The 25,203-nt window shown below is 42.0% G+C and overlaps 3 protein-coding genes and 3 non-coding genes across 6 annotated transcripts; all 6 read left to right on the top strand.

Annotated features, from left to right (window-relative positions):
• The first annotated feature begins 2,100 nt into the window (after window positions 1-2,100).
• Window positions 2,101-9,339, top strand: rps3 (ribosomal protein S3). The gene is made up of 7 exons (XM_085130400.1): window positions 2,101-2,241; window positions 3,250-3,380; window positions 4,428-4,521; window positions 7,164-7,258; window positions 8,172-8,359; window positions 8,446-8,649; window positions 9,250-9,339. Exons 1-6 carry the CDS (start codon window positions 2,116-2,118, stop codon window positions 8,643-8,645), a joined length of 834 nt encoding a protein of 277 aa, XP_084986526.1. The 5' UTR covers window positions 2,101-2,115; the 3' UTR covers window positions 8,646-8,649; window positions 9,250-9,339.
• LOC146502966 (small nucleolar RNA SNORD15) lies at window positions 6,895-7,044 on the top strand. The gene has a single exon (XR_014869127.1). It is a non-coding gene; the product is annotated as a small nucleolar RNA SNORD15 (small nucleolar RNA).
• Window positions 7,783-7,928, top strand: LOC146502965 (small nucleolar RNA SNORD15). The gene has a single exon (XR_014869126.1). It is a non-coding gene; the product is annotated as a small nucleolar RNA SNORD15 (small nucleolar RNA).
• On the top strand, window positions 8,960-9,109 carry LOC146502964 (small nucleolar RNA SNORD15). Its single transcript, XR_014869125.1, has one exon. It is a non-coding gene; the product is annotated as a small nucleolar RNA SNORD15 (small nucleolar RNA).
• Window positions 9,340-9,458: 119 nt separating the features above from the next.
• On the top strand, window positions 9,459-17,188 carry kctd14 (potassium channel tetramerization domain containing 14). Its single transcript, XM_085130401.1, has 4 exons — window positions 9,459-10,404; window positions 12,541-12,765; window positions 13,337-13,471; window positions 13,583-17,188. Exons 1-4 carry the CDS (start codon window positions 10,351-10,353, stop codon window positions 13,895-13,897), a joined length of 729 nt encoding a protein of 242 aa, XP_084986527.1. The 5' UTR covers window positions 9,459-10,350; the 3' UTR covers window positions 13,898-17,188.
• A 3,173-nt stretch (window positions 17,189-20,361) lies between these two features.
• LOC146502961 (uncharacterized) lies at window positions 20,362-25,132 on the top strand. Its single transcript, XM_085130399.1, has 3 exons — window positions 20,362-20,756; window positions 22,704-23,175; window positions 23,681-25,132. Exons 1-3 carry the CDS (start codon window positions 20,717-20,719, stop codon window positions 24,021-24,023), a joined length of 855 nt encoding a protein of 284 aa, XP_084986525.1. The 5' UTR covers window positions 20,362-20,716; the 3' UTR covers window positions 24,024-25,132.
• The last annotated feature ends 71 nt before the right edge of the window (window positions 25,133-25,203 follow it).

Genomic DNA, 25,203 nt, shown 5'->3' with positions numbered 1-25,203 from the left:
GGGACTCAGAGGACTTCATGTCGTCGGGAGCAGCCAAGCCACATCCTACATGGCCTGCACCTGCCAAGCTACTTCCTACAACTACACACTGACTGTGTGTAGTACCTGTCGCAGCACTTGGAGGATGCATTGGCAGTTAGTGTCTGAATCAGTGCAGCCTGTAGATGCTTGCAGAAAGTCTGCTTGGTGCTGGATGTTTGAGCGTGTGACATAAACATAAAGCTAACCTGCTCTCTCTCTGCAGTTCGTCTCAGACGGTATTAAAGGGGCTAAGCTAAAAGAGTTCCTGACTCATGAGCTTTCTAAGGATGGTCATGCCGGTGTGGAGGTGCGTGTGACTTTAATCGGGACTGAGATCATCATCCTGGCCACAAGGTGAGCAGTCGGCTAGGTTGCCAAAAAGTAACAACTCAGAGTTGAAGAAGTTGTTACATCTCCAGAAGATCGGATTGAGTGTTTAGAAACTAAACAAATATGGAAGCTTAAAATGAGTCTCTGCTGTAAAGTGGATATGGCATTACTTTGGCAGGGCGAGTACGCGTGTAAACACTGTTGGTCCATTTGTAAGACACAGAGTGTGTTAACAGTGGTCTGTGCATTTGTTATTTTTGGCCATTTTTAAAGACAAACATATTTTAAGCTCGACAAAAGAAAGCTTACATTAAAGGGCATCCTAGAAGTCAGTCCTGATCATTTCCCTTTGGTAGATGCCAATGTTAGTTTTTAAACATGCCATTACATCTCCCTCCATGTAAACTCAGTGTGCTTATCAAAAGAGAAACTTCAACTGTGTAGCTCTATGTTGTCTCAGCTTTGTGCAGTGTTGGGAAGGTTACTTTTAAAATGTATTCCATTACAGATTACAGATTACATGCCCCAAAATGTATTCTGTAACGTATTCCGTTACGTTACTCAATGAGAGTAACGTATTCTGAATACTTTGGATTACTTAATATATTATCATGCTGTTTACAACTACATGAATGTACTATTGCTGTGATTTATTACTGTTACTGAAGGTCCACGGCTCCGAACCGTAGTAAAGGGACCTCTGGCTAATACGGTGGGTTCTGTGTCGGGCTCGTAGCTGAAAACTAGCTTTACTTTGTTGTCTGGGTCAACTTTGCTAGCAGAGACAGAGAGAGGCGTTGAAAGGCTGCTCCAACAGAACTTATTGTTTCAGAGGAAAACACGAACACGGTGTACAGTCGAGTCTTAATAGCTTACTTACAACTGGGCTCGTCAGGCTCTCTTCTTGGCTGCAGTGGTTATTATTATATTTACATGCTTCCAGCTCCCGTTTCTGCTCGATGACAGCTCATACTTTTCCTTTTTCTCCCTCCCTCGCTCACAGACACATAACGTGTATGGCAGTCCATTCTCCCTGCAGCACGGACTACACTGCCTATGATGCTACATTCTTTAGAGCTATACCTGTAGCATTCTGCCTGTTAGCTTAGCACAACAACAACAAAAAGGCCTCTCTCACCCAGGAAACACGCAGAGAGAGCGTCACCCTGTAACCATGGCAACCGTAACGCTGCCGCCTGGAACAACAGAACGTAGCTGTCAAACAAAACCCAAACAGTCCTGACCCGCCACAATATGAAACAGGGAAGTACCGCCGTGTAATCCATTTATTTCAACAAAGTAACTGTATTCTAAATACCACCTTTTTAAACGGTAACTGTAACGGAATACAGTTACTCATATTTTGTATTTTTAAATACGTAACGGCGGTACATGTATTCCGTTACTCCCCAACACTGGCTTTGTGTCTGTGTGTGGAAAGATTAAAAAATATTTTGTCTTTTTTTTTTAATAACCATGTAGTTTAAGCTCACCATCTTTAGGATCAAGACTGTTCTTGGAAACAAGGGTAGTCGGATCAGACAGCTGATCGCTGAGGTCAAGAGGAGGTTCCCCGAAGACAGCGTGGTGGTAGGAAACAAAAACATACAAATAATTAGTATTTTAAGCTCACGTGGCCGCCCTCGCTGTCGGCCTTTATAAGTGTTCCGTCAGTGCCGTCGACCTGATTTATATCGCCGTGTAAATTCCTTTGGTAATAAACATGCTCATCGCATCTGCTCAAAGAACTACATTTCCCTGAGCATGCCAGGGACGGACCGTCACCGGAAGTCAGCCTTTAGCTATAAATCCATTTCCGCATCCTGTGCGGGTCCTTTCCTGTCTACGGCCCATTGGAAGATGGCGGTGCAAATCTCCAAGAAGAGGAAGGTTAGCCCCCGTTTTACTCACAAACACGTTGCATTTCTTTAAAAATGGACTCACGCTGGATTTGATGTGGTCATTTGGTGGCCGTCCTGGTATCAGATGTGCCCGCTTGGGTTCAATCATGAGCGGATGAATCCAGATGCCGTCGGCGCTGCGACCTCCTCATTTAGCTAGCTAACATGGCTCTGAGCACCGAGGCCGGGCTCAGTTACACACGGGTTGAAGTGTCTGGCTTAAACACGACTTTAATGCCCGCTTTAAATCCTAATATGCGAAAAGACTTCGCTGAACTCTCATTTAAAGGTTGTCTGAGTCCAGGTTTTCGGAGGTGTTAGCTTCACAGCCGTATTAATATAGAGCCAGAGACACAAACTGCCTCCTTAATGCTACTAATTCACTGAGAAACGTGGTTAATGAGACGTATGTACAGTTAGAACTGTTCGGGTTAAATGTGGAGTCAGCACGGGGTTCATTTTAGTGAATCGTTCAAGGACCTATTAATTTTGAATTGGGAGGAATTTCACAATAAAGCATGAGACATGTGGCAGCCTGCGTTTAAGCACTGAAGCCAGGCAAGCTGAAGTAAGCGGATGATACAAATACAGCCTGTTCAAAAACTGCAGAGCGATGAGATCCTGCTCGTTTTGTGTTCAGCACTCTGAATGTGACTGTGCTCTCTGTAGACGTGAATCCTGCTGCTTCATGGGTAGTTAGGAACTTCAAATTATCCTTTACATGTTTTAAATAAGTGTGAGCAGTGTGTTAGCTTCAAAGTTAGCCCGTTTTAAAGGGTCAAACCCATTCATTAATTTTCTGCAGCTGTATTTTATTATCTGTGTGTTTCGGGGCCACAGCAGATGCATCAGTGTTGTACCTGTTGCAGCACTTGAAGGATGCATTGGTAGTTGGTGTGCGAGTCTGTGCAGCCTGTAGATGCTGGCAGAAAGTCTGCTTGGTGCTGGATGTTTGAGTGTTTCGTAAACATGAAGCTTAACTGTTCTCTGTCCACAGTTCGTCGCAGACGGTATCTTCAAGGCCGAGCTGAATGAGTTCCTGACTCGTGAGCTTGCTGAGGATGGTTACTCTGGTGTGGAGGTGCGCGTGACTCCAACCAGGACTGAGATCATCATCCTGGCCACAAGGTGAGCAGTCGGCTAGTAGGAACCCAGTGAGTAAAGTGCAAAGGCTTCTGATTTTAAATGGTCAGGTGTTCCTCCAGTGATGGGACAGAGCAGGACTCAGTCTGGCTCTGCTGGTCGCTGGTTCAGATCCACGGCTAGGTTGCTTGCCCATCGCTCCTTTTTCATTAGTACCTACTCGGGTTGATTACCTTGTATGCTTGCTGTCATAGCAATGCCTCTCAATGTAGCGCAACGCAGTTTATGTCACATGAACGCTACAGCAAAGGTGGATGTCGAAGCGAATATATACCTGCTGCTCACGTTGCACTCGTGGGAACACAGCGTTGTTTTTGTAGCCATTTTTTTCGTTCCCAAGTTTCAAAAATGGCGGCTTTGATTTTCGTGAACGAGACGCTCTGATGCTTCAGTTGGCGCTATTGATTAGCCAATTGGTGGCACGCAGTCAGAGGACGTCACATTTTAGTACCTGTTTGGAACCCCGGCCGAGTAGGTACTAATAAAGTAACAGGTACTGTTACTTTATTAATAAAGTAACAGGTACTGTTACTTTATTAGTGGGAAAGGGGCTGATGAGTCCCAATCCAAGAAGTTGTTACCGCTCCAGAAGATTTTGAGTTTAGAAACTAAACAAAGTATGCATGTAAACACTGTTGGTCCATTTGTAAGACACAGAGTGTGTTAACAGTGGTCTGAGCATTTGGTATTTTTGGCCATTTTTTAAAGACAAACATATTTTAAGCTCGAGAAAATAAAAGCTTACATTAAAAGACAAACATAGAAGTCAGTCCTGATCATTTCCCTTTGGTAAATGCAAATGTTGGTTTTTAAATATGCATTACGATCGCTGGTAAAATTACATCCAGTGTTAGTTTTGTTTATATAGCTCATCTTCCTTCCATGTAAACTCGGTGTGCTTATCTAAAGAGATAAATACTTCAGCTGTGTAGCTCTGTTGTCTCAGCTTTGTGCCGGTGTTTGTAAAGGTCTAGGTTTAGTTTTGTTATTTTTACCCATGTGGTTTAACTCTAATCATCTCGCCATCTTTAGGACCCAGAATGTTCTTGGAGAGAAGGGTCGTCGGATCAGAGAGCTGACCGCTGTGGTCCAGAAGAGGTTTGGCTTCCCCGAGGGCAGCGTGGAGGTAGGAAACCAAAAGATAAGACTAAGAAGTGTTTTAAGCTCACTGTCGGATGTATTTTAGTATTAAATAATCCCTCAGTGGAGACATATCGGAGCAAATATCTAAAGGTTTTGAGTTTTGGGGGGGGGGGGGGGTGAAAATGTGAACATATTAAAAGTGTTTTTTTTAAAGTCCTGTTTTTTTTTTTTTTTTTTTTTTTTTTTTTGTTTAAAATATTAATACTTACGGTCAGGTGTTCCTCCAGTGATGAGACAGAGCAGGACTCGTCCTAACATCTACTTCTTTAGTTCAAATCTTTATTCCTAAAACTTTCAAGTAATAAAAAGCAACAGACTACAAAAACATATTTGTAACTCATAAAGTAACTTAAAGTTTCTTATTATTTATATTAATTATAGAATAAAATGGAACAGAACAACCTTCACTGTCATTGGTCACGTACAATGAAATTGTGGATGCTGCACCAACTGTGGAGGAATAAAAATATAATTAAATTAATAAAAATATAATTAGTGTCACTGCTGCAGATTTCACCTGCTCTGCCTTTATAATGTGAGGCAGTGGACCCGTCTACCTCCTGAAGTTTGGTGTGTTTTCTTCTGATTTATATTTCCGTGTTTGAAGATGAACACATAAATAAATCTGGTGGTTTTTGGAAAATTGCTTTGGTAATGAACATAATGAACCCGCAAAATCATGCTCGTCGCATCTGCTCAGAGAACTACGTTTCCGTGCAAATCGGAAAGAAGAAGGTCAGCACTGTTTTATCCCCGTTTTACTCACAAACATGTGGAAGCCTTTAAAAATGGGCTCACACTGGATGGGGTTTAAACATTTGGTGGCCTCCCGGCATCATTTGTGCCCGTCTGGGTTCAATACTGAGCGGATGAATCCAGATCCCGTCTGTGCTGCGACTGCTTCATTTGGCTAACATGGCTCTGAGCAGCGAGGCTGGTGCCTCTTTCCATGTTTTCCATATTTCCAGGTTATTGTCGGCCCCCAGATTGTTTTGCCAGTTACATCGACCTCCCGGTTGACCCCCTGAATTGTATTTATTTTGCAGTCTTGTGCTCGTTTTTTGAAAATGAACATCTGCTCAAAGAACTACATTTCCACCAGCATGCCAGGAACGGTCCGTCACCGGAAGCCGGCCTTTCGCTATAAATGCGTAAAACTAATCGGTGTTTTAAGCTCACTGTTGGATGGTTTTTAGTACAGAAAGTAAGTCGTCAGTGGTGAGGTGTATCTGAACAAATGTTTGAAGGTTTCAGAGTTTGAAAAATAAATACATTTGTCTGCAAAAATGTAAAAATATGGAATTTTAAACTGTTTAGAGGTCGTTTGTGTGTTTACAACTTTAACTCTTTAAAGCCGGTCAGAGCAGCACGCTCTGTTTTGCGTAACCATTTTTAAATCCCAGTAGCTCTGCAACCACGTGAGCTAGCGCAAAAACTTTTTTTGCATATGAAACCGGAGGAGTTGTACTTACATCTTATGCCATCAGCTTGTCCTCGGTCACAGTTTCCTTCCACATATAGTTTTGCAAAAACTGCATAAAAAGCACTTGCAGCAACAAAAACATAATATTCCAGAAACACGCTTTGCCGATCCGATCAGCTGTTTGTAACACTTCCTACATTGGATTAGACGTCAGCACGAACTATCACATGTCCGCCATGACCTGCCCGAAACCGGAAGTGACGTCATTTTCACGGAAATGTAGTTTTTTACCATCAAGGCCTCATGAGCCTATACTGGTGTTTTTAAAAGTTATCTTTGACTTTATGACTTTGTGTGGTTTCTGGGATGCTTAGGACTCATATTGCACTGCTGGAAATAGTTTATTTTGATGCATATGCTGCTTTTTTGCAAATTTGCATCATAATATTTATTTTTGTTTTTCCTGCAGTGTATAAAAATTGGTGTATTTCAAAAATAAAACTATGAAGACACTCAAAATAAATTTCCTGTGGTGGGAAACTATTTTGTGCAACTTTTTTGTATTTACAGTTTTGAGGGATAAGCCTCTTAAATTTCTCTAACTAGAAATATATGTTAAAAAACAAAAACGATTTTAAATTTTTTTGTAGTTTATTGCACTTTTTTGCAATTTATGTAATTACTATGCACTTAATGCAGACATATTATTAAAATCTAGGCTGTAATGGTTGTATTGATGTATAGCAACTTGAAATGCTCCCAAAAATGGCTCCACAGCATGTAAACATATAATATAAGCTCTGGCGGACTTGGTTCTATGGTAGGTCTTAAAGGGTTAACACTTTGCCAACAGCAGTTTACAGTAATCTCATCCTGGTAGGAAACCCAGTGAGTAAAGTGCAAAGGCTTCTGATGTTAGACAGTCATATTTCCCTTCAGTGATGATACGATGACGAGACGGAGCAGGACTCAGTCTCGCTCTGCTGGTCGCTGGTTCAGATCCACGTTCTGTGGTTCTGCTCCAGCACCTCAGAGCAGGAAGTCCTTTCCATGTGAAGACACAGAGGCATTTGTCTGAGAAGGGTCGAGGCATCAGGACTGTGCTGCAGACGGTGCAGGAAACCTGCAGTCCATCGTTACACATTAGGTTTGATCCCGGTGTTCGTCTGTAATACTGAGATGTCCTTCCTCTTTCTTTTTAGCTGTACGCTGAGAAAGTTGCCACTCGTGGTCTGTGTGCCATCGCTCAGGCTGAGTCTCTGCGCTACAAACTGCTGGGAGGCCTGGCTGTGCGTAGGTGAGCATGTCTGGATTTCTTTAATTTAACGAAATTATTTTTGTTACAAATGTCATCAGACTGGTGTGATTTAAACTTCCACCTTAGAAATGTTCTCTGCCATTGAGTAATATGTAATGTACGTTTACACATAAGTGCTTTACATCAACACAATCTTGTTCTTAATGATTGAATATTAACTTTAGTTTCACCGTTATAATCGTCTGTGTGTTTTGTCCTTTGACACAAAGATATTTTATTAAACGTTTCTTAACGTTATGCGTCCTAACGTGACGTCTTAAGCTCTAAATACATCTCTGCACACAGTTTAATGTTTGGATGTTTTTCTCAAGTCAATTATTTGAGCGTATTCTGCTCATGGCTCTTAGCATGTTGGACCCGACCCAAAGTATGGAATCTGATCGTAATCTAGAAGAGTAAACATTAAAATGCTGACAGAGGTTAAATTAGTAGGAAACACCCTGTCATAAAACCCTCATGTGTACTTTGAGGGTGACGCCTGTGTTCTGTGTCGGTTTCTGTCCCTTCGGTGATGATACGATGACGAGTCGGAACAGGATCCTGGTTCTGCTGGTCGCCGGTTCAGAATCACGTTCTGTGGTTCTGCTCCGGTTCCTCAGAGCAGGGGGTTCTTTCCAGGTGAAGACATCGAGGCATTTGTCTGAGAAGGGTCAAAGCACGCTTTAATGAAGCTCACTGATGGAGGCGTCTCCTCCTCGTGGCATGTTTTACCGATTTAAAACCTGAAGACCTCCAACTGAACCCACCATGTAGAAAATTGATGTGTTTTATGAAGTCGACCAACCAGAATCATTTCAATCACAGTGAAAGTTTCCTGAGAGACAATCTTGCAGTACTTTGGATCCACTGATCGATTAGCCGCTAACGCTGTTTTATCACTCTGCTTTTTCAGGGCTTGCTATGGCGTTCTGAGGTTCATCATGGAGAGTGGCGCCAAGGGCTGCGAAGTCGTCGTGTCCGGCAAGCTGAGGGGTCAGAGGGCCAAGTCCATGAAGTTTGTGGACGGTCTGATGATCCACAGCGGAGACCCCGTCAACTACTACGTCGACACAGCCGTCCGCCACGTCCTGCTGAGGCAGGGTGAGCACAGCTCGGCCACACGCGGCCAAATCAAACTGCCATCGCGTTGCTTTGGTGGCACTGATGTGTTTCTTTAACGCTCTCAGGTGTGCTGGGCATCAAGGTGAAGATCATGCTGCCCTGGGACCCCAGCGGTAAGATCGGCCCCAAGAAGCCCCTGCCCGACCACGTCAGCATCGTGGAGCCCAAGGAGGAGACCCTGCCCACCACACCAATGTCTGAGCAGAAGGGGGCCAAGCCAGAGGTGCCCGTCATGCCCCAGGGAGCACCTGTACCCACTGCATAAGAGGGTAAGAGACAGGAGGGTTTTATTTGACTGCTGCAGGGCCTTCACAAGGCTGCATACCAATGATAGATCCTGTCCTGCTGCTAACCTAAGAGAGAAAATACAAAAAATAAATTAGTTCTTCTGCAGTAAAATTGGAGGTTCCTGTGAATTCTGATGAGTAGATCCATTAAAGTCTTGCTACAGTGGAGCTTCAACAGGTTTAAATTGTGACATTTTAGTGACGCTGTTGCTGTCCTGATAAGATATCGCAAAATAATCTGGATCCAGTGATTTAACACAGACTGTGGTGTTGTACGGTCTCACGCGGCTCCCTTCGGTGATGATACGATGACGAGTCGGAACAGGACTCATCCTGGTTCTGCTGGTCGCCGGTTCAGAATCACGTTCTGTGGTTCTGCTCCGGTTCCTCAGAGCAGGGGGTTCTTTTCGGTTGAAGACATCGAGGCATTTGTCTGAGAAGGGTTTCAGCTCACAAACGCAAACCGTGACACTTTTACAGGACACCAAAAACAGTCTTTTAGGAACTCGCAGAAACTGAGCTCAGGATTCAGTTTACTGATTTCTGAAACTGGGTTTAATTCTTTTTTTTGTCTCTTTGCAGGTTTTCAGTCGTCACACCAGATGGAAGCAAGGCCCTTTGATTTTTGTGTACAAAAACAATAAAATTTGGAAAATACACTTAAAACAATAAGTGGATTTATTTAACTGCCTGTAGGTTTCATGTGGAGTGGGAAAACTGAGGGAAAAGTTTACAATTTTCCCAACCAGCTCATCTTCAAAACATGTCAGAGTGCTCAGAAGAGCCGACCTCTTAAACACGATGTAATGTTGTTTTCCTGGTGTGTGGGAGCTGCAGGTTTATAGTATAAAACCAGTGTTGGGCAAAAAGAAAGTATATGGTAGAGAAAAGTCAAAGTAATGTCCCCGTGGAGGACACAGGATGTGAAATCTAATATTCTATTCAAAATAGTGAAAATCGAAAACTTGCTATGGCGCCCCCTGGTGGGTGGAAGCTGGAATTTACACGTAAAGTAAGCTTCAAAATGTGGACATTGTACATGCAGATTGTTGGTTTAAAAATATGTTTCAGCATTTAGTGCACAGCTGGTTGTCAAACTGTGGTGCTGGCCCCGCTGGTGGGACACGAACCACCAGGTAAGGAATATGAATTAAGGTGAAATTGATGCTCACCTTGAAAGTAAATAAATCAGGACTTTTGTGTGTCAATGACTGATTAAAAGTTGAGGAGCGTGAAAAGAACTGCGTCAGTGTGGAAACCAATGAGCACAAGACTGATGTTCACAGCTTCAGTAATGCCCCTTTAGGGTTACGTCTGTGACGTCAGAAGGAAAGATGTGTCACTCTGCTCCATTTTCTGGTGCAACAAACATCACGTGTGACGTGTGTGGCAGCCTACAGTAAGCGTGAATATATCACACCATCCATACAAGTTTACACTGAATAAATATATTTTAGATAGATACGAGTATAAATAAACGAATAGTTATCAGTCTGCGCATGCGCGCTTTCCCGTTTCAGGGTAAATTAAAAAGTTTGAGAAGAAAGGGAATCGTGTTGCTGCCGAGTGATCCATCTCGGCACTAAAGAAGGTCCGGGTTAGGCCACGCCCCCTGGTTGCTACCTGTAGAAAAATGTAACAGGTGAACTCCCAGCTCCCACCCGCACCACCGCTGAAGACAAGATGAGTCTGCCGGACTACAAATCAACAGAAAAACCGCCTTCGTCCGCGGCTCCGGTAAGACTGCAGCCCTCGGTGCGATCGTTTGGAAGTTTGGTGGAGCTGAAGGAAATCCTCCACCTGCTCGGGGGCTGGACAGGTGGATGCAGGTGTAGCCAGACAACAGATTATAACTTTTTCCAGAGTGAAACAGGGCAGATGTTTGCAGTGCTGCTGTTTCACGGCATTTTAATCTCAACAGTTTTTCAGAGACGCGTTAAAGGGCGCTCTGAGTCACAGGAATCAAACTTCCAACTTCGAGGAAGTTTCGTCTCAAATGTTCCCAAAACCTTTCCTGCTGTTTTAGGATTCATGGGAACACCGTTTAACTTCTCTGTGCATGTAAAGGTGGAGCCGACGCAGCGAGCGGTGGGATTTCACCGATTTACTGAAGTGTTGCTGTACTTTCAGTTTAGCAGTATGTGCAGTACTTTACTTGAGGAAGAAGGAAAACGCGGTCATTCATTGGCAGCTACGGTCGGTTCCTTTACGGGTAAATGAGGCGCTGATACAAAGCAGTGTTACAGCCACAGCTCGGTCATAAAACCGTTTATAAGGCATAATCATCCAATTATAGACGCAATGTTTGTGAATACTGTCAGCAATGAGAATATTTCCAGAGAATATTTTTAATTTAGATGCTTAACATCATGAAATGTTGTCTCTGTGCATTGGTTTGGTTTTAACGCTTCTTTATAATATTTAAAGTGTGGTGCGCATGTTTCCTTCCAGTTTTTCTCCAATAAGAGTTCAGAACCAGAGGAATGTACTGTAAGTATCACAGGTAAGAGAGTAAAAGGTGACGCATCGCTGTGTAAGCAGCATTTTACAGCTGAAGCTGTGGAGCTGTTTACACTGTGGGTCTGTCCCGGCGCACAGCGGTGCGCCTGTAGGGCTGATCTAACACGTCTGCATCTATTTTCTGCATTTTCTTATCTTTTATGATCATGTGATAAACAAATAGGTGTTTATTTATACTCGAAGAGCTGCCATTTGTTAGAAATAGGCTTAGTTTAGGGAACAAATGTTGCCGCGAAAAACTCACAAGACAAATCTAAGAAATGATAAATTTATATGAGAAAGAAAAATGGAAACTTTTAACACGTAGGCCCAAACAGAAAACAGGCATGCCAGTTTCCTGTTAGTTTTTGTTTTTTCTGTCTTTTATTTGATTTCTAAGAGCAATTAAAAAACAACCTTTTTTTCCACACATGCTTACATGCAGGCTAAATGTCCGCGCGCATGAACCGCAGTAACACGGGACTTTTAAGCGTATTATGTGGCACAATTAAAATAATTTAAAGAAAACAAACAACAGCAAAATGTTAAGAGACAATGTTTTTGTACGTGGTGATTGTTTGTTTTTGTCTAATCTTTGTAAAATCTGTTGAAATCTGACATTTTTATTAGTGGATCCTTCCTCTGAATTTAGTGGCGTCAGGTAAAAACTACAATATATTTCAAATCTACACTGTTTTCATTAATTTTCTATGTTTTAAATCAATATACAATAAATAAATAAACATGTGAAAGGCGTTATCCATAATTGTAATGTTAGTGGTGTGAGGCCGCCCTGACAGGCTGCTTGTGTTGACAGACCATGAAGGAATGCAGTCTTATCTACCTGTGCAAATCATTAAGTGGGTGATTCATGCTGCCTGACAGCCTTGCAGAGCTACACGCAGTCTGTGCGTTCAGGTATTTATTTAGCTTTGTCTATGTGCAGATCTGAAGAAATCACAGACAAAAATACTCCTTAAACTCAAGTGAAAATCCTTGTTGTCAGGAAGGATCAACATTCAAACTGTATGTAAAGTAAAATGAGCACAAGGGGAGGAAAAACTACAAGATGAATATGGATCATCCACAGGAGATGTCTTAGGAGATTCTTCTAATAAATATGATTAATTAAGACTGTAATTAGTTGTGTTGCAGATTCTGCAAACTAAATCGATACTTTAAATTGATCTATTATAGGTAAGATTATGACTTTGACTCACAATAATAAGATAAAAGCTGCTTAAACTTTTGATTCATGATCGTCTGTATTTGAGCACGAGGCTGCAAAATGACGCTCAGTGTTTAAATGCTGTAACTGTTCCTGCAGTCGTTTGGTGGACTCTGCAGAAACCTAAATATCGTCTTTTTCCTCAGAACTTTCATGTTGTGCAGTTAAATGTCGGGGGTCACCTGTACACCACCACTCTGAGCACGCTCAGGAAGCACCCCGACTCCAAGCTGGCGGAGATCTTCAGCGGACCGCCCAAACTGCGTGCTGACGCACAGGGGCGCTACTTCATCGACCGCGACGGCTCACACTTTGGAGCCATCCTGGAGTTCCTGAGATCAGAACAGCTGCCCAAGGAGAACATCCAGGAGGTCCGACTTATCACGATGTAGCTCTGCTCGTATGAAGCTCTTTCTGATTCTACTAGACTGGCTTTGGATGAGTCACAATTCAAAATAATCCTTTTTTGTATTTACTGGGCTTTGGCGCCACTGGCACAAACTGTTTTAACTCCTCCTCCTTTTAATTAAGCTTTCTTCTGATTGGTTGCACCTGCAAACCTGTTAGACAGGGATGATTATTAGGACTGTCCTCACACTGACATCATCATAGGTTAATGGGAAACTTACTGTTAGTGTGAATGGATAAATGCATCTCTGTGTTAGCCCTGCTGACCTGTCCGGGGTCTACACCACCTCTCACCCTCTGCTGTGTTAGGCTCCAGCCGCCTGCAACCCTGAATTGGAGAAGAGGATGGGTGGATGTTGTATATAATGATGTCATTGTTTGGCCATGTTTAATATGAACATCCACAAGTTTACTTTGAAGAAGTTCTTAATAGTTTTCAAGTATTTAAGCTATAAATATAAAACCAGTTTAAAAAACAGGGGGTGTGCCCTGCTGCCAAAATGAATTTTAAGTTTGCAACTCGTGTTTCTGCAGGTTCATAAGGAGGCGGTCCACTACAACATCAAACCGCTGATCAAACTCTTGGAGGAGACTCCTCGGCTGTTTGGAGAGCTGGTGGGAAGGCAGCAGTTCCTCTCCAGAGTCCCACACTACAAGGAAAACATCGAGGCGAGCTGCACTCGCACCAATAATCCACGACTGTTTGTAGTTTACACTCCTGCTTTGGAATTCACTTCACATTTCCACTTTTTGAATGATCGTTTTGAATTTGTCCTCCAGGTTCTGATTCGTATCGCCAGGGCCGAGGCCATCGCCGCACGCTACTCCTACGTCATCATCTGCGTGCTGAGGACGGAGGAGGATTTGGGCTTCTATGATAATGCCATTAACAGCTCGGACGCGGCTAAGGAGTCGGTGGTGACGTTCGGGCCCTGGAAGGCCGCCCCGTTGGTCGAAGATCTGCTGGACTGTGTAAAGATGGACATCGAGAGCCAGGGCTACAGGGTGAGCGTCCAGCCTCACGCCGTGCAGCAGGGCTTCCTGTCCAGGAGCTACAGGAACTACTTTCATCAACTCACATTCACCTGGTGGTGATGAGACGGCTGAACAAAACGTGACACCGTGCATACTCTTTCTTTAAAAATTACAGACTGCACTTTGTTATGTTTTTGTTATAGAGCCACACTAAAGCAACGGCTCAGTAAAGCATCGGTATGTCATTAATTTCAAAGGTACTGACTTCCTGAAAGATGGGGAAAAAAGAGGGCTTGTAGCTTCTGCTTGTGATGAGTGAAGTGCATCTTTCCTAGTAGCCAGCAGGGGGCGACTTCTCAGGTTTCAGAAGTCCAGCTGACCTCAGGGGACACTTTAGTGATGAGTTTGGGGTCTTACTCTCCAGCTTTCAGTCTTGTTTACTAGGACATGATGATATGTTTTAATCATTGTCTCTGTTAGTGTCAGCCTTGTGATTTTCATCTGCCTGTCTGTGTTTGTCACTCAGAGCCACGCCTCACCGCTTTTTTTCTTTTCAAACTTGATATTTTTATTTAAACAATAAATGTTCAGCTCGAGGCTTCACAGCAGGACCTGAATAATCAGTGGGTGATGTTGAATTATGGCTAAGTTAATGTTTCATGTACAGTCTGTGGGTTTAAGCGCCTGCTGCCAAGCAAAGATTTCTATCTTTTAATTCATTTCAGCTGCTTATAAATATAAATGTTGGTTCATATTCAGTGCTGTGTTGAACAAACACTAACTACTCTATTATTAAATCTTCTTGTCCACCCGCAGGTCTCAGTAGTAACTTGTTTAATTAGACGCCATCGTCCACACGTGAAACTCATCCTGCTGGCGTTACTGTAACACGAGTCGCACAGCTTCTCGCGTACGATTTGATGCAAATAATAAAAAGCAATTACAACATTTAGTCAAACAAAGTGTCTGAATTTAGTTTTTCACATATTTCCTAAATATTTGGAAATATGTGAAAATGATAACTCAACAGTTATGTGACATTTAAATTTAAAAAAATGTAAAGGTAGCTTTAATGTATCTAAAAATTATACCTTTTGTCTTCTAGCGTGAAAATAGATGCACACAAAAATTGGGATGGGTACCGGTGTCCGGTGCCATTATGGCACCAGTTCTGACATAAACGGTAGTAACCAGACTGAAAAGCAGCGCACATTTCGATGCTTTATTTTCCTGAGCTGTGATACACTTTAGATTCTAGCCAATCATTTACGTTTCCGAGGATAGTAGGCGGGTCCAGGTACGTACGTTCTTTTAGAGCAGAGCTACAGATTAAAAATGCCCAAGGTGAAGCGGTCAAAGTCTGGCTGTACTTCACAGCAAAAGATGCAAACTCAGCAGCTGCAACAAGTGCTTTAAGGTGATACTGTGATACTGTCAAAGGAGGTAACACCTCAAATCTGATGAAACACCTGGCGACGCATAGCGTTTTTTTAAAAGCCGAGAAATGCACCGTATTTGATAGCTTGCTGCGAGACCTCACACCGAGCACATCTACTGCGGGTGTGGTGCCTGTTATCGACCCGGAGTTAGCAACATCCCCCAAAAACCCGAAGAGGAGAGTCCTGGCCCCTAGCCCTGCCAGTGTAGCAGAAATGATGAGGATGATGATGCAGCAGCAGCCGTTCTTCTCTGCGTGAGTAGCTTAATGTTGTTCGTGTGTAATTTACGTTGAGTAGGCTAACCACATTATTACATTAATGCATGTAAGGTGAACTAGCAAACACCATCATAGCTACATGCAGCTGTCTTCTTGTTTGATGGCAGATACTCCCTTCACCCTGGCCAAAAAGGCTAAAATGACCAAAGAAAAAGTGGAAAACAGTTAAACATGAGAGGTTTTTGGACAAAGTTTGTGTTTTTTCCATTGTTTAAGCTGCTTCCAGCCAAGAGTGATACCATATATGCCCCATAGCTGCAGAAAAGGCTAACATTGTTATCTTTTTACAAAAAAACAGCTGAACATGAGAGGTTTTTGGACCAATTTTGTGTTCTCCATTCTTTAAGCACCGGCACCGTTTCAAAAGTACCGGTTTGGCACCGGTATCGGATAAAACCTAAACGATACCCATCCCTACACAAAAATAAAACTCAGTTTCTGTTGGTCAGATTTCTTTCTTTCTTTTTTTTCAATCAAACCTAAATATCACAGAGAGAAAAATCCACAGGACAGCAGCCACGTATGTCTCCTACATTTACAGCACAAATGATCTTCGAGTGAACACAAAGACGTTTAGAAAGGCAAACAGCTACAAGCCTCTAAAAATCACTCTACGTTGTATATTAAGCAAAACTGGGAATCAGGCTCACAAATATCAGAGGACAGCTGGTGGGGAATATGTGAGTCTCAGGCTACCACAAATTCAAGGTCCTTAAGAGAGTTTGGTTGGAAAAATGCTGTGAGATTCTTTATCACTCCTAAACTCACAGCTCGGCAAACAGGCACAGAGCCAGGGCCTGTGTTGGAGAGGTTGTGGTACCCCCCCCCCCCCCCCCCATGGAAACCATTTTCACGTCTTCTGGGCCTGCCCAAGCATCCAGCCATATCGGGGGGAGGTGACCATTGAGATAAACAAAATAATCAGGATAAAAATAGACTATTCATTTGATACGTTGTATCTTGGCAATTTACCTAAAGCGCTTCCACATAAAGATAATTATTTATTGAAAATACTTTTGACTAGCAGCAGAAAGGCCGTAACCGAAGGTGGCTAAAGGCAGACCCTCCAACTCGGGCCCAGTGGTTTGGGAGAGTGGAAGAAATCTTTGGAATGGAAAGACTTACCTTTGACTTGAGCTTGAGAAATTCAAGAAGCTCTGGGAAAAATGGATTGTGTGCTCCCTTTGTACTGAACAATTGAATATTACCATGATGTAAGTAGATACTAATGTTGGGAATGTGTATGTCCTCCATGCTGACCTAAAGTTTTGTATTCTCATGCTGTAAATTAATAAATAAAAAGTTATAAAAAAAAGAAAAGCAAGGCAAACAGCTGTGAAGTGTCTATGACGCGTCAGGTTTGTTCGTGCCCTGCAGAAAATCAGCCGCGTAGTAGAAACAAAATCAATTTTTCTTTTTTGTTGACCGAGCGTACCAAAGAGTTTCTTGTTTCTCTTTAATTGAGAAATCAGTGTTTGTTTGTTTTTAACTTAAATTGATCAATAATTAAGACAGATTTAGGATTTGGTCACTTGGCCACATGATTTCATACAAATCCAGAGTGATGGTTTCTTTCTTAAAAGGCAACATGTCCAGTGATCCTCGGCGTTAACTGTCTGGTCGTTCAGTCCTTCGCGTGTTGCTGCGTTAGACTTTCTAACCAAAGGTCGGTCATTTAGTATAAACTTCACACGCTGTAGTCGGGGAAGTTAAGTCAGTGACGAAAAAAAGAGCGTCACACACACGACAACCAAGCGTTTCACAACCCAGTTTAAGAGAACTAAAAAGGTCATTTAAAAAAAAGAACAAGCGTCCTGACAGAAAGCAGAGCAGTGTTCACCGCAGAGCAGGGCACAGCATCCATCAGCTGTCTCACTTTCATGTCAGACCACATCCTTTGTGATCAGAGTGACTAAACGGCAGCAAACAGCGGCTACAGGGACCGATTGTGCAGCTCGGAGGCCACAGATAAGAAAAGATGTGGGGTCGTCTCCACGAGCAGCCCGTGAGTGTCCTGCTGGTGTGACTTCCACAACATTAACCTAGATCTGTTAACGTGATAAATAAAGACAATCTTCAGTTTTCATCTAAAGGAAGTTCAAAAGAAAAACAAAGCTAACAAGTAGCACTGCTGCACAGTGAGCGTGACACGGAGCTTTTAATAAAGTTGGTCCACAAATATTTGGTGAATTCATGAGTGAATGTTTGGTCGCTGAAAAGTCAGATGGCAGGATGTCTTCTAAACATCCGACTGTTAGCAGCTGACGAGCTCTTGGAGAATTTCTTTGAATTTTAGCTCAAGTGCAGGATGCAAAGAGAAAAAAGGTTTGCTGAGGTATTAGGTCAAAGCAAGATTTCTTCCCTTGTTCAAAGAAAGAGGAGGGGTGGACACGTAGCATACAGTATCTTCACCACAATGACACAATTGCACTTCCTCACAAAAGCCCCTGAGGATGAAATATTGCACAAGATTTCACACCCTGGATCCCATTATAAGAAAAGTGACGCTGACGATTCAAAAAACAACGTTTTTGTTTGTGTTTAACAGAAACACTGTTACTCAGCTCCGAGTGTGAGCAGACATCTTTTTATTCTTCGTTGTTCCACAAAACTGTGACACCTGTGATCAGTCCAGCAGCACTGTTTGACTGGATCGTTTGAGCAAAGCATAAGAGCGCAGTTAACAAGTCCTCTAATCCTGCTTTAAAGCCACAGGGCAGGCACCTTCAGGCAGGCACCTTCAGGCAGGCACCTTCAGGCAGGCACCTTCAGGCAGGCACCTTCAGGCAGGCACCTTCAGGCAGGCACCTTCAGGCAGGCACCTTCAGGCAGGCACCAGTAGCAGAAACGAACTGAGTAAATCTAAATTAAAAATAAATATCAATATAAAGATCGATTACTTAGAATTATGTTATTGTGTTGGCGTTTATTTCACTAAAACTTTGGATGTCTAAAGTGGAAAATATCGTCAGAAGTTGGAAAACCACTGACTGAAACCACACACTGTAAAAGAGATGAACGCAGCTGCTGTATCACACACTGGTCTGGCCTGTGCGTCTGAAGCTTCAGTGTTTGCATTTTGCCTTCTGACACGTTTGTTTTTGAGTGCAAAGACCCAGCTGGGTTTTCAGTACAAGGATCCTTGTGCTCGTTTGCGTTCCTACCTGTTTTTTGTGACCACACAGACCCTGCAGAGAATTTAAGCTACAGTCCACCTTTGATTATAAAGCACTTTAAAACAACTACAGCTGACACAAAGGGCTGTGCATTGAAACTAAACAACATAATAAGATATAAATAAAACCATAAAAAAGATTCAAGCTGACACAAACGTCTGCGATGATTTGTGTCTCACAGGAAACCAAATTATGTGTCAGATAATTCTATTAAAACGCTCCAGAACGAACCAGCACCATAAACATGGTGGAGAGGTCCAGTTTAGTGACGCCAGTCTGCCTCCTAAAAATTGGTTAGTGACCACCTAACAACCAGCGGTCATCAAGCAAGCAAGCAATTTATTTATATAACACTTTCAGATCAGCCCCCAACTGAACACAAAGTGATGTACACTTGACATGCCAGAAATGACACACTGAACATGTTAAAAAATAAGATGATTATTAAAATGACATTTAAAATAATAAAATTAGCACAAATAGCAAAAACAATAATAAAATAGTATAAAAATGATGAGAATTACATTTAAAACAATAAAATCAGGGTCAGACTGTGTCATAAGCCAAGGAGTAAAAATGGGTTTTAAGACGTGTTTTAAGAGTGGACAGTGAAGGGGTCTCTCTAATGTGCCGGGAAAGATTGTTCCACAGATTAGGAGCAGCAATAGAGAAGGCCCTGGGAGAAATGAGCATCCTAACTGGATGTGACTGGTTGCTGGAGACTGCTGTGACGTCAAATGCTAAAGCTTAATTCATGCAGGTCTGCAGACCAGTCAGTGACCCACCAGTAAGCACCAGGTGGTTGTTGTCATTGAGTTAGGGCTGGACCAGGTGACCCTGAATCCTCCCTTAGTTATGCTGCAATAGACGTAGGCTGCCGGGGGATTCCCATGATGCATTGAGTTTTTCCTTTCCAGTCACCTTTCTCACTCACTATGTATTAACAGACCTCTCTGTATTGAATCATATCTGTTATTAATCTCTGTCTCTCTTCCACAGCATGTCTTTATCCTGTCTTCCTTCTCTCACCCCAACCAATCACAGCAGATGGCCCCGCCCCTCCCTGAGCCTGGTTCTGCTGGAGGTTTCTTCCTGTTAAAAGGGAGTTTTTCCTTCCCACTGTCGCCAAAGTGCTGCTCATAGGGAGTCATATGATTGTTGGGCTTTTCTCTGTATCTATGAAGCGCCTTGAGGCAACTTTTTTGTGATTTGGCGCTATATAAATAAAATTGAATTGAGTAAAAGTCCTTGTAAAACGCTTTACTGCACGCTGCTGCACCGAAAGCCTTTTTGCACTGCAGGTTTCTACAGTCACCCATAGTTTGTATGGAAGACGCCGACTTGTCTGCAAACAGTCACCGACTGCAGGCCACTCTGCAGCGAGTCTGTGACTGCAGCACAAACTGGAAACAGAGACCCTTGAATCATGTTGGCACAACAGTTGTTCGTGGACAAATCTGCGTCTTCACTGCAAATGCATAGCCGCAGCAATCGGCCGCTAACTGAAACGATCACAAGGAAGGTTTGGGTGTGGCACTCTGTTTGTAACTGAGACAGCCACCAACCTCCTGCAACCACTCATCATTTTTCCCTGGTTACTGGAGATTACCAGGGAGTTGCTGTCCAGTCTAGTCCTGTGTCACTACAGCTGTATCCAGTGTGTGTAAGAGTATTTTAGATTTTATTATTTTAAAAACATACAGGTACTGTGAAAATCCTTTCACGTGGTATCCAAATATGTTTGCAGTTTGGAGTAAAATGCAGAAGCAGCACAGGTCTGATGGGCAGGGACAGCAGGAGCTTTGATGTGGTTTAAAGAAACAGAAAAAGCTCGTTATAAGCACAGAAATGAGGTTTCACACATAAACACATTTTACTGACTGTGTTTGTGATGGAAAACATTTAACACGTCGTGCTGAATACCTGTGAGGCTGATGTGAGCGTCCTGTTTAGTTTGGGGTAACACAGGAAGTGAAGGCAGCAGTCTAGAAAGAGCTGAGGCGGCAGCGACGAGAACAAAACGCGCTGCGGTGTTGAAACACAAACATGATGAGAGTCCTGCTGCTCGCCAGTCTGCTCCTGACAGGTACAGATTGTTGTTGGTTTGATTCTTAGGGTTTCTCCTTTTTTGAGATTTGTATTATTTAAAAGCTCTTTTAAATGTAAATGTGTCTGATGAAGACACACGGAAAGAAGTTTTGCTTCACTTGAATTAATTAACCAATATTAACCAATATAACCTTTGTTCGAACAAAATCATGCAATTGATTGTCCCAAAAATCAGAACAGAATTGGGGGGAAAGGCTTTTAAATACGCTGCCCCTGCTTCCTGGAATAATCTGCAGAAGGAACTGAAATTATCTGACTTGGTTACCGTGGGAGAGTTTAAGTCTTAAAGGAACGAGAGAACAGCTTTTACTCAGTGTGATTGTTTTTAATGTTCTCTTAATTTGATCTGTTATTGTATATTTTACACATGTTGGTGGGATATTGTATTTGTTTTAAATGTAATATACCTGTGTGGTGTGTGACTTTTGTTGCCATGATGCCAGGTCTCTCTTGGAAATGAGATTTTTAATCTCAATGAGATTTTTTACCTGGAAAAATAAAGGATTAATAAAAAATGACTTTTACTTTTTTATCTAATCTTTTGTCAGGATCCATTTATCCAATCGTTTTAATATTCAGAGCCGATTATGATTAAAAATGAAATCTGAAACACAGACCTCACAAAGGCAAAGCTTTTATCTCCACACAGGGTTTTGTGTGACTGGTTGTTTGATTGTTTGCAGGTTTACTAAAAAAATAGATTTGCATGAAAAATCTACAGGAGGTGAAAAAGTCTCCCAACTTGTGAGAAAGTGAGAAATTGTCTTAATTTTCTCTTACACTGGCTGCCTGTCCGTCAGAGGATAGACTTTAAAGTTCTGATGCTGGTCTATAAAGCTCTGAATGGTTTAGGACCAAAATACATCAGCGACCTCCTGACCCAGTATGAACCTTCCAGATCCCTCAGGTCATCTGGATCCGGTCTTTTATCAGTTCCCAGAGTCAGAACCAGACACGGAGAAGCTGCATTCAGCTTTTATGCTCCTTATATCTGGAACAAACTCCCAGAAAGCCTCCGATCAGCTGAAACACTCAGTTTATTTAAATCCAGGTTGAAGACTCACCTGTTCTCAGCTGCATTTGAATAAAGCACCAAATCTGCACTTAAGCTTAAATTTCAAAACTTACATTTTAACTACTGATTTTATCTACTGTTCTGTTTGTTTGTTTGCTTGTTTTAATCAATTTTAAATCGTGCTTTTTATTTGTTTTTGTTTCTAATGTCTCTGTAAAGCACTTTGAATCACCTTGTTGTTGAATTGTGCTATACAAATAAACTTGCCTTGCCTTGAAAATAAAATTCAAATTAAAAACTTCAAACATTTCGAGAGACTCACACGTGGAGGGAATTTTTAGTCTGTAACTTAATTAAAATTTACATTTAAAAGATTAAAAACGTCATTTTATTCTTTGGTATTTGTTATCCTATTTACAACTCTGACTTTCAGGTTTCCACGTCTGTTCCTAATGTTTGATGCAGATCTGTAGTTCTGAACTGCAGCCGAACAATTTATTGACTTTTTGGGGGGGTTGTGTTTTCCTTCTTTGTTTTTTTGTCATATAATTTTTTTTAATCTCTCATTTCAAATACATTCAACAGGGCGGCTGCCTGTATAAAGGTGATTATAGACACAGGGGGAAATCATTGGTATGCAATCTGGCCTCATGCAGGGAGTTCTCTGTCCTTTTAGTCTTTAAGTCTTAAAAATGTGCAAACAGCACAAGCAGGGAAGTCTTTCTTTAAACTGCTTTTTTTCCTTAAAATGAAAATTACAGACTACAAAGTTGGACTGTACTGTAAGAAAATATTAAAGAGCACCGATGTTTGAATATTACTGCATACTAAATTGCTCCTTTTAGACCTTTCATGTCTTTCATGAAGGTTTTATCAGATTTGTTTAAATAAAAAATCTCTTGTTGACAGGCGCGAGGTGCAAAAAGGACGTGTTTGTGTACAGCACAGTTGGAGGAGACGCTCTTCTTCCATGCATGGTGTCCTCAGACTGCTCCGCCATCTCCTGGACCTTCTTTAACAAAGGCACGGACGTGCGGTTCGTCCACGAGGTCGTCAATGGGAAGGTGACGGCCGATTCGGACAAATCCAGCCGTATGACCTTCACATCCAACTGCTCCGTCAGCCTCCGCAACCTCAGGGTGCGGGACGCTGGATCCTACGTCTGCCTGAGGAACGAGCAGCCTGTCACCGACGTTTACCTCTCCCTCCTCACAATCTCGTCTTTCTCCACCTTCACCAACCTCCAGCCTGGAGGAATCCTCTCCCTGACCTGCATCTTCTTCACTTATTATGACGCAGGGAGCTGCAAGTCATACTCAAAGAGCGTGTTCGGCCTGAGCTGGGTGGATGAGGACGGGAGAAAGCTGCCCAACAACAGCAGGTTGGTTTTTAGGTCATTTTATTTCTGTTAATCATAAAGACTATTACTATAAATAACCCATAACACATGTTGTGCTGTGTTGCAATAAATGTTTTCTTTTAATCATCTTAATAGATAACAATTTTTTTCTTTTAATCGTTTAAAAACAGCTAATACCATTAAATATAAAATACGAGAAAAAGTAAAAGATTTATTTGTTCTTTATCGAAGGAGGAAAATATTTCCTGTTATTAAAAAAATCTAAATTGTGAGAGTATCTGAGCGGAAGTTAGATAGATGAGGTTCTAATACAGACACATACACACAGCAAAATACACAAAATGAGTAAATGAGATAAAGACTGAATAAAAAAAACAACAACCAGAATTATAAACTTATATTTTACATTATAAAAGAAAATGTAAGTCAAATTAAATTATTGTCTCAGACCAAAACTAAAAGCAGAAATGTTCAGGTGAACACTGCCTGGTGACGAACGACAGCTGCGAGATGTTTCTCTGTGCAGGTACAACCTGACCAGCCACACTCGCTGCAACATCACTCTGGTGATAAAACTCCAGAAGGACGACAACAACAGGAGGTGGAGGTGTCTGGTGAACACCACAGAGAACAGCAGAGCCGTGTTTCTGGACTTCAGGTCTGCCTTTTTGTTCCAAAATAATGATGATGACGACAGCCTGAATCCTTCGGTCACGGCGATGTGTCAGGTGAAGCTGCCCATCAGCCGCATCGTGCTCTGTGTGGCCCTCCCGATCATGGTGACCATAGTTGCATTCTTCACGTGGAAGTCGGACCGCGAGAGGGCCAAAGCATCAGCAGAATCCTTCATGCTCCACCTGATCAACTGACCGTCCATCACTGCAGGATTTTTGTCCTATTTTCACTTCTCTGGCCCCTTTTCAATCATCACATCCTCGTGGATCCTGTATGAGAATACTACTACATGTATGTTGCAGTATTGTATTATTAATGACATATTTTATTAATAATTTGTGGAAAATTTTAATGCAAAAAAAAGGTTCTTGTTGTTTTTTAGTTCTTTGTTTGTTTGGTTTTTACTGCTGAAATGTGGAAAAAGACGTCGCCTGGATGCGATGTGTTGCTATGTTACGTTGTCTTAAAGCCTGTGTAAATCTTTCAGCATTGATGGGACATTTCCAGATGTGCAAGCCGCCGGACCGGGGGCATAATCAGACCCAACCAATATAACCCCCAATAAAATTATGAATTATCTTGCTGTTGATTTTCTTTACTGATTTCAGGTATTACCAGCAAAATAGTTGCATGTTTAATCATCCGGGAATTTACCCAGATTTATTTATTTATTTAGGCAGAGATCTTGACCCCCATTGGTAAACATTATTCTGAAAAGTTTCCACAATTTGTAGACACAGTTTTTTGGAGCTTTGTGAACCTCTGTCCAGCCTCTCTTTTTATACCTGGTCATGTTACTGACCTGTTGTTAATTAACACAGTTAGCTGTCCAGTTGATGCTTTTTAGTACCACTTACTTTTACTGTTGTCCCAACTTTTCTCAGAGTTGTTGCTGCCGTCAAATTCAAAATGAGCTAATGTTTTATAGTCAAATATTTCCCTTTAAACATTTTTAATGTTTTGGTGTTGTGTGTTGAATAAAATGTTGGTTTATGAGATCTGAAAATAATTGCATTGTGTTTTAGTTACAAACTTTGTTGACATTGGGGTTGTAATTGTCTGAAATCGCTAAAAGTGCGCGAAGATGCGAGGTCATAGCTTCACTGCATTACACAGCTACAAAGTATTACAAAGCTAAAGCAAATAGTAGATCATCAAATATCATTACTCACATTTGCTTAAATAGAAAAATAGTAAATACGTGCAGTGATTCACTGAAATATGCATATATACAAAACAAATAGGAACAACAAGAGTACAATTCTAACAAGTCTGAAAAGTCCATATTTGGCATGATCACCTTTATTCATCAGCACAGCTTGAACTCTCTTTCACTGCTGTCTTCAGGAATAATCCTCCAGACTTCTTTAAAGC

This window comes from Neolamprologus multifasciatus, chromosome 14 (genome assembly GCF_963576455.1).
Source record: "Neolamprologus multifasciatus chromosome 14, fNeoMul1.2, whole genome shotgun sequence".
NCBI classification, from domain to species: domain Eukaryota; kingdom Metazoa; phylum Chordata; class Actinopteri; order Cichliformes; family Cichlidae; genus Neolamprologus; species Neolamprologus multifasciatus.
This window is presented reverse-complemented; position numbering and strand designations above follow the sequence as displayed.

Bases quoted from the DNA above. Each gene is read 5' to 3' on its own strand.
- rps3 (XM_085130400.1), top strand. From the start codon at position 2,116: ATGCCAGGGACGGACCGTCACCGGAAGTCAGCCTTTAGCTATAAATCC. The intron at 3,381-4,427 runs GTGAGCAGTCGG...CGCCATCTTTAG, and splicing joins ATCATCATCCTGGCCACAAG to GACCCAGAATGTTCTTGGAG. The intron at 7,259-8,171 runs GTGAGCATGTCT...CTGCTTTTTCAG, and splicing joins GGAGGCCTGGCTGTGCGTAG to GGCTTGCTATGGCGTTCTGA.
- kctd14 (XM_085130401.1), top strand. From the start codon at position 10,351: ATGAGTCTGCCGGACTACAAATCAACAGAAAAACCGCCTTCGTCCGCG. The intron at 10,405-12,540 runs GTAAGACTGCAG...CTTTTTCCTCAG, and splicing joins CGCCTTCGTCCGCGGCTCCG to AACTTTCATGTTGTGCAGTT. The intron at 13,472-13,582 runs GCGAGCTGCACT...TTTGTCCTCCAG, and splicing joins ACTACAAGGAAAACATCGAG to GTTCTGATTCGTATCGCCAG.
- LOC146502961 (XM_085130399.1), top strand. From the start codon at position 20,717: ATGATGAGAGTCCTGCTGCTCGCCAGTCTGCTCCTGACAG. The intron at 20,757-22,703 runs GTACAGATTGTT...TCTTGTTGACAG, and splicing joins CGCCAGTCTGCTCCTGACAG to GCGCGAGGTGCAAAAAGGAC. The intron at 23,176-23,680 runs GTTGGTTTTTAG...TTCTCTGTGCAG, and splicing joins AAGCTGCCCAACAACAGCAG to GTACAACCTGACCAGCCACA.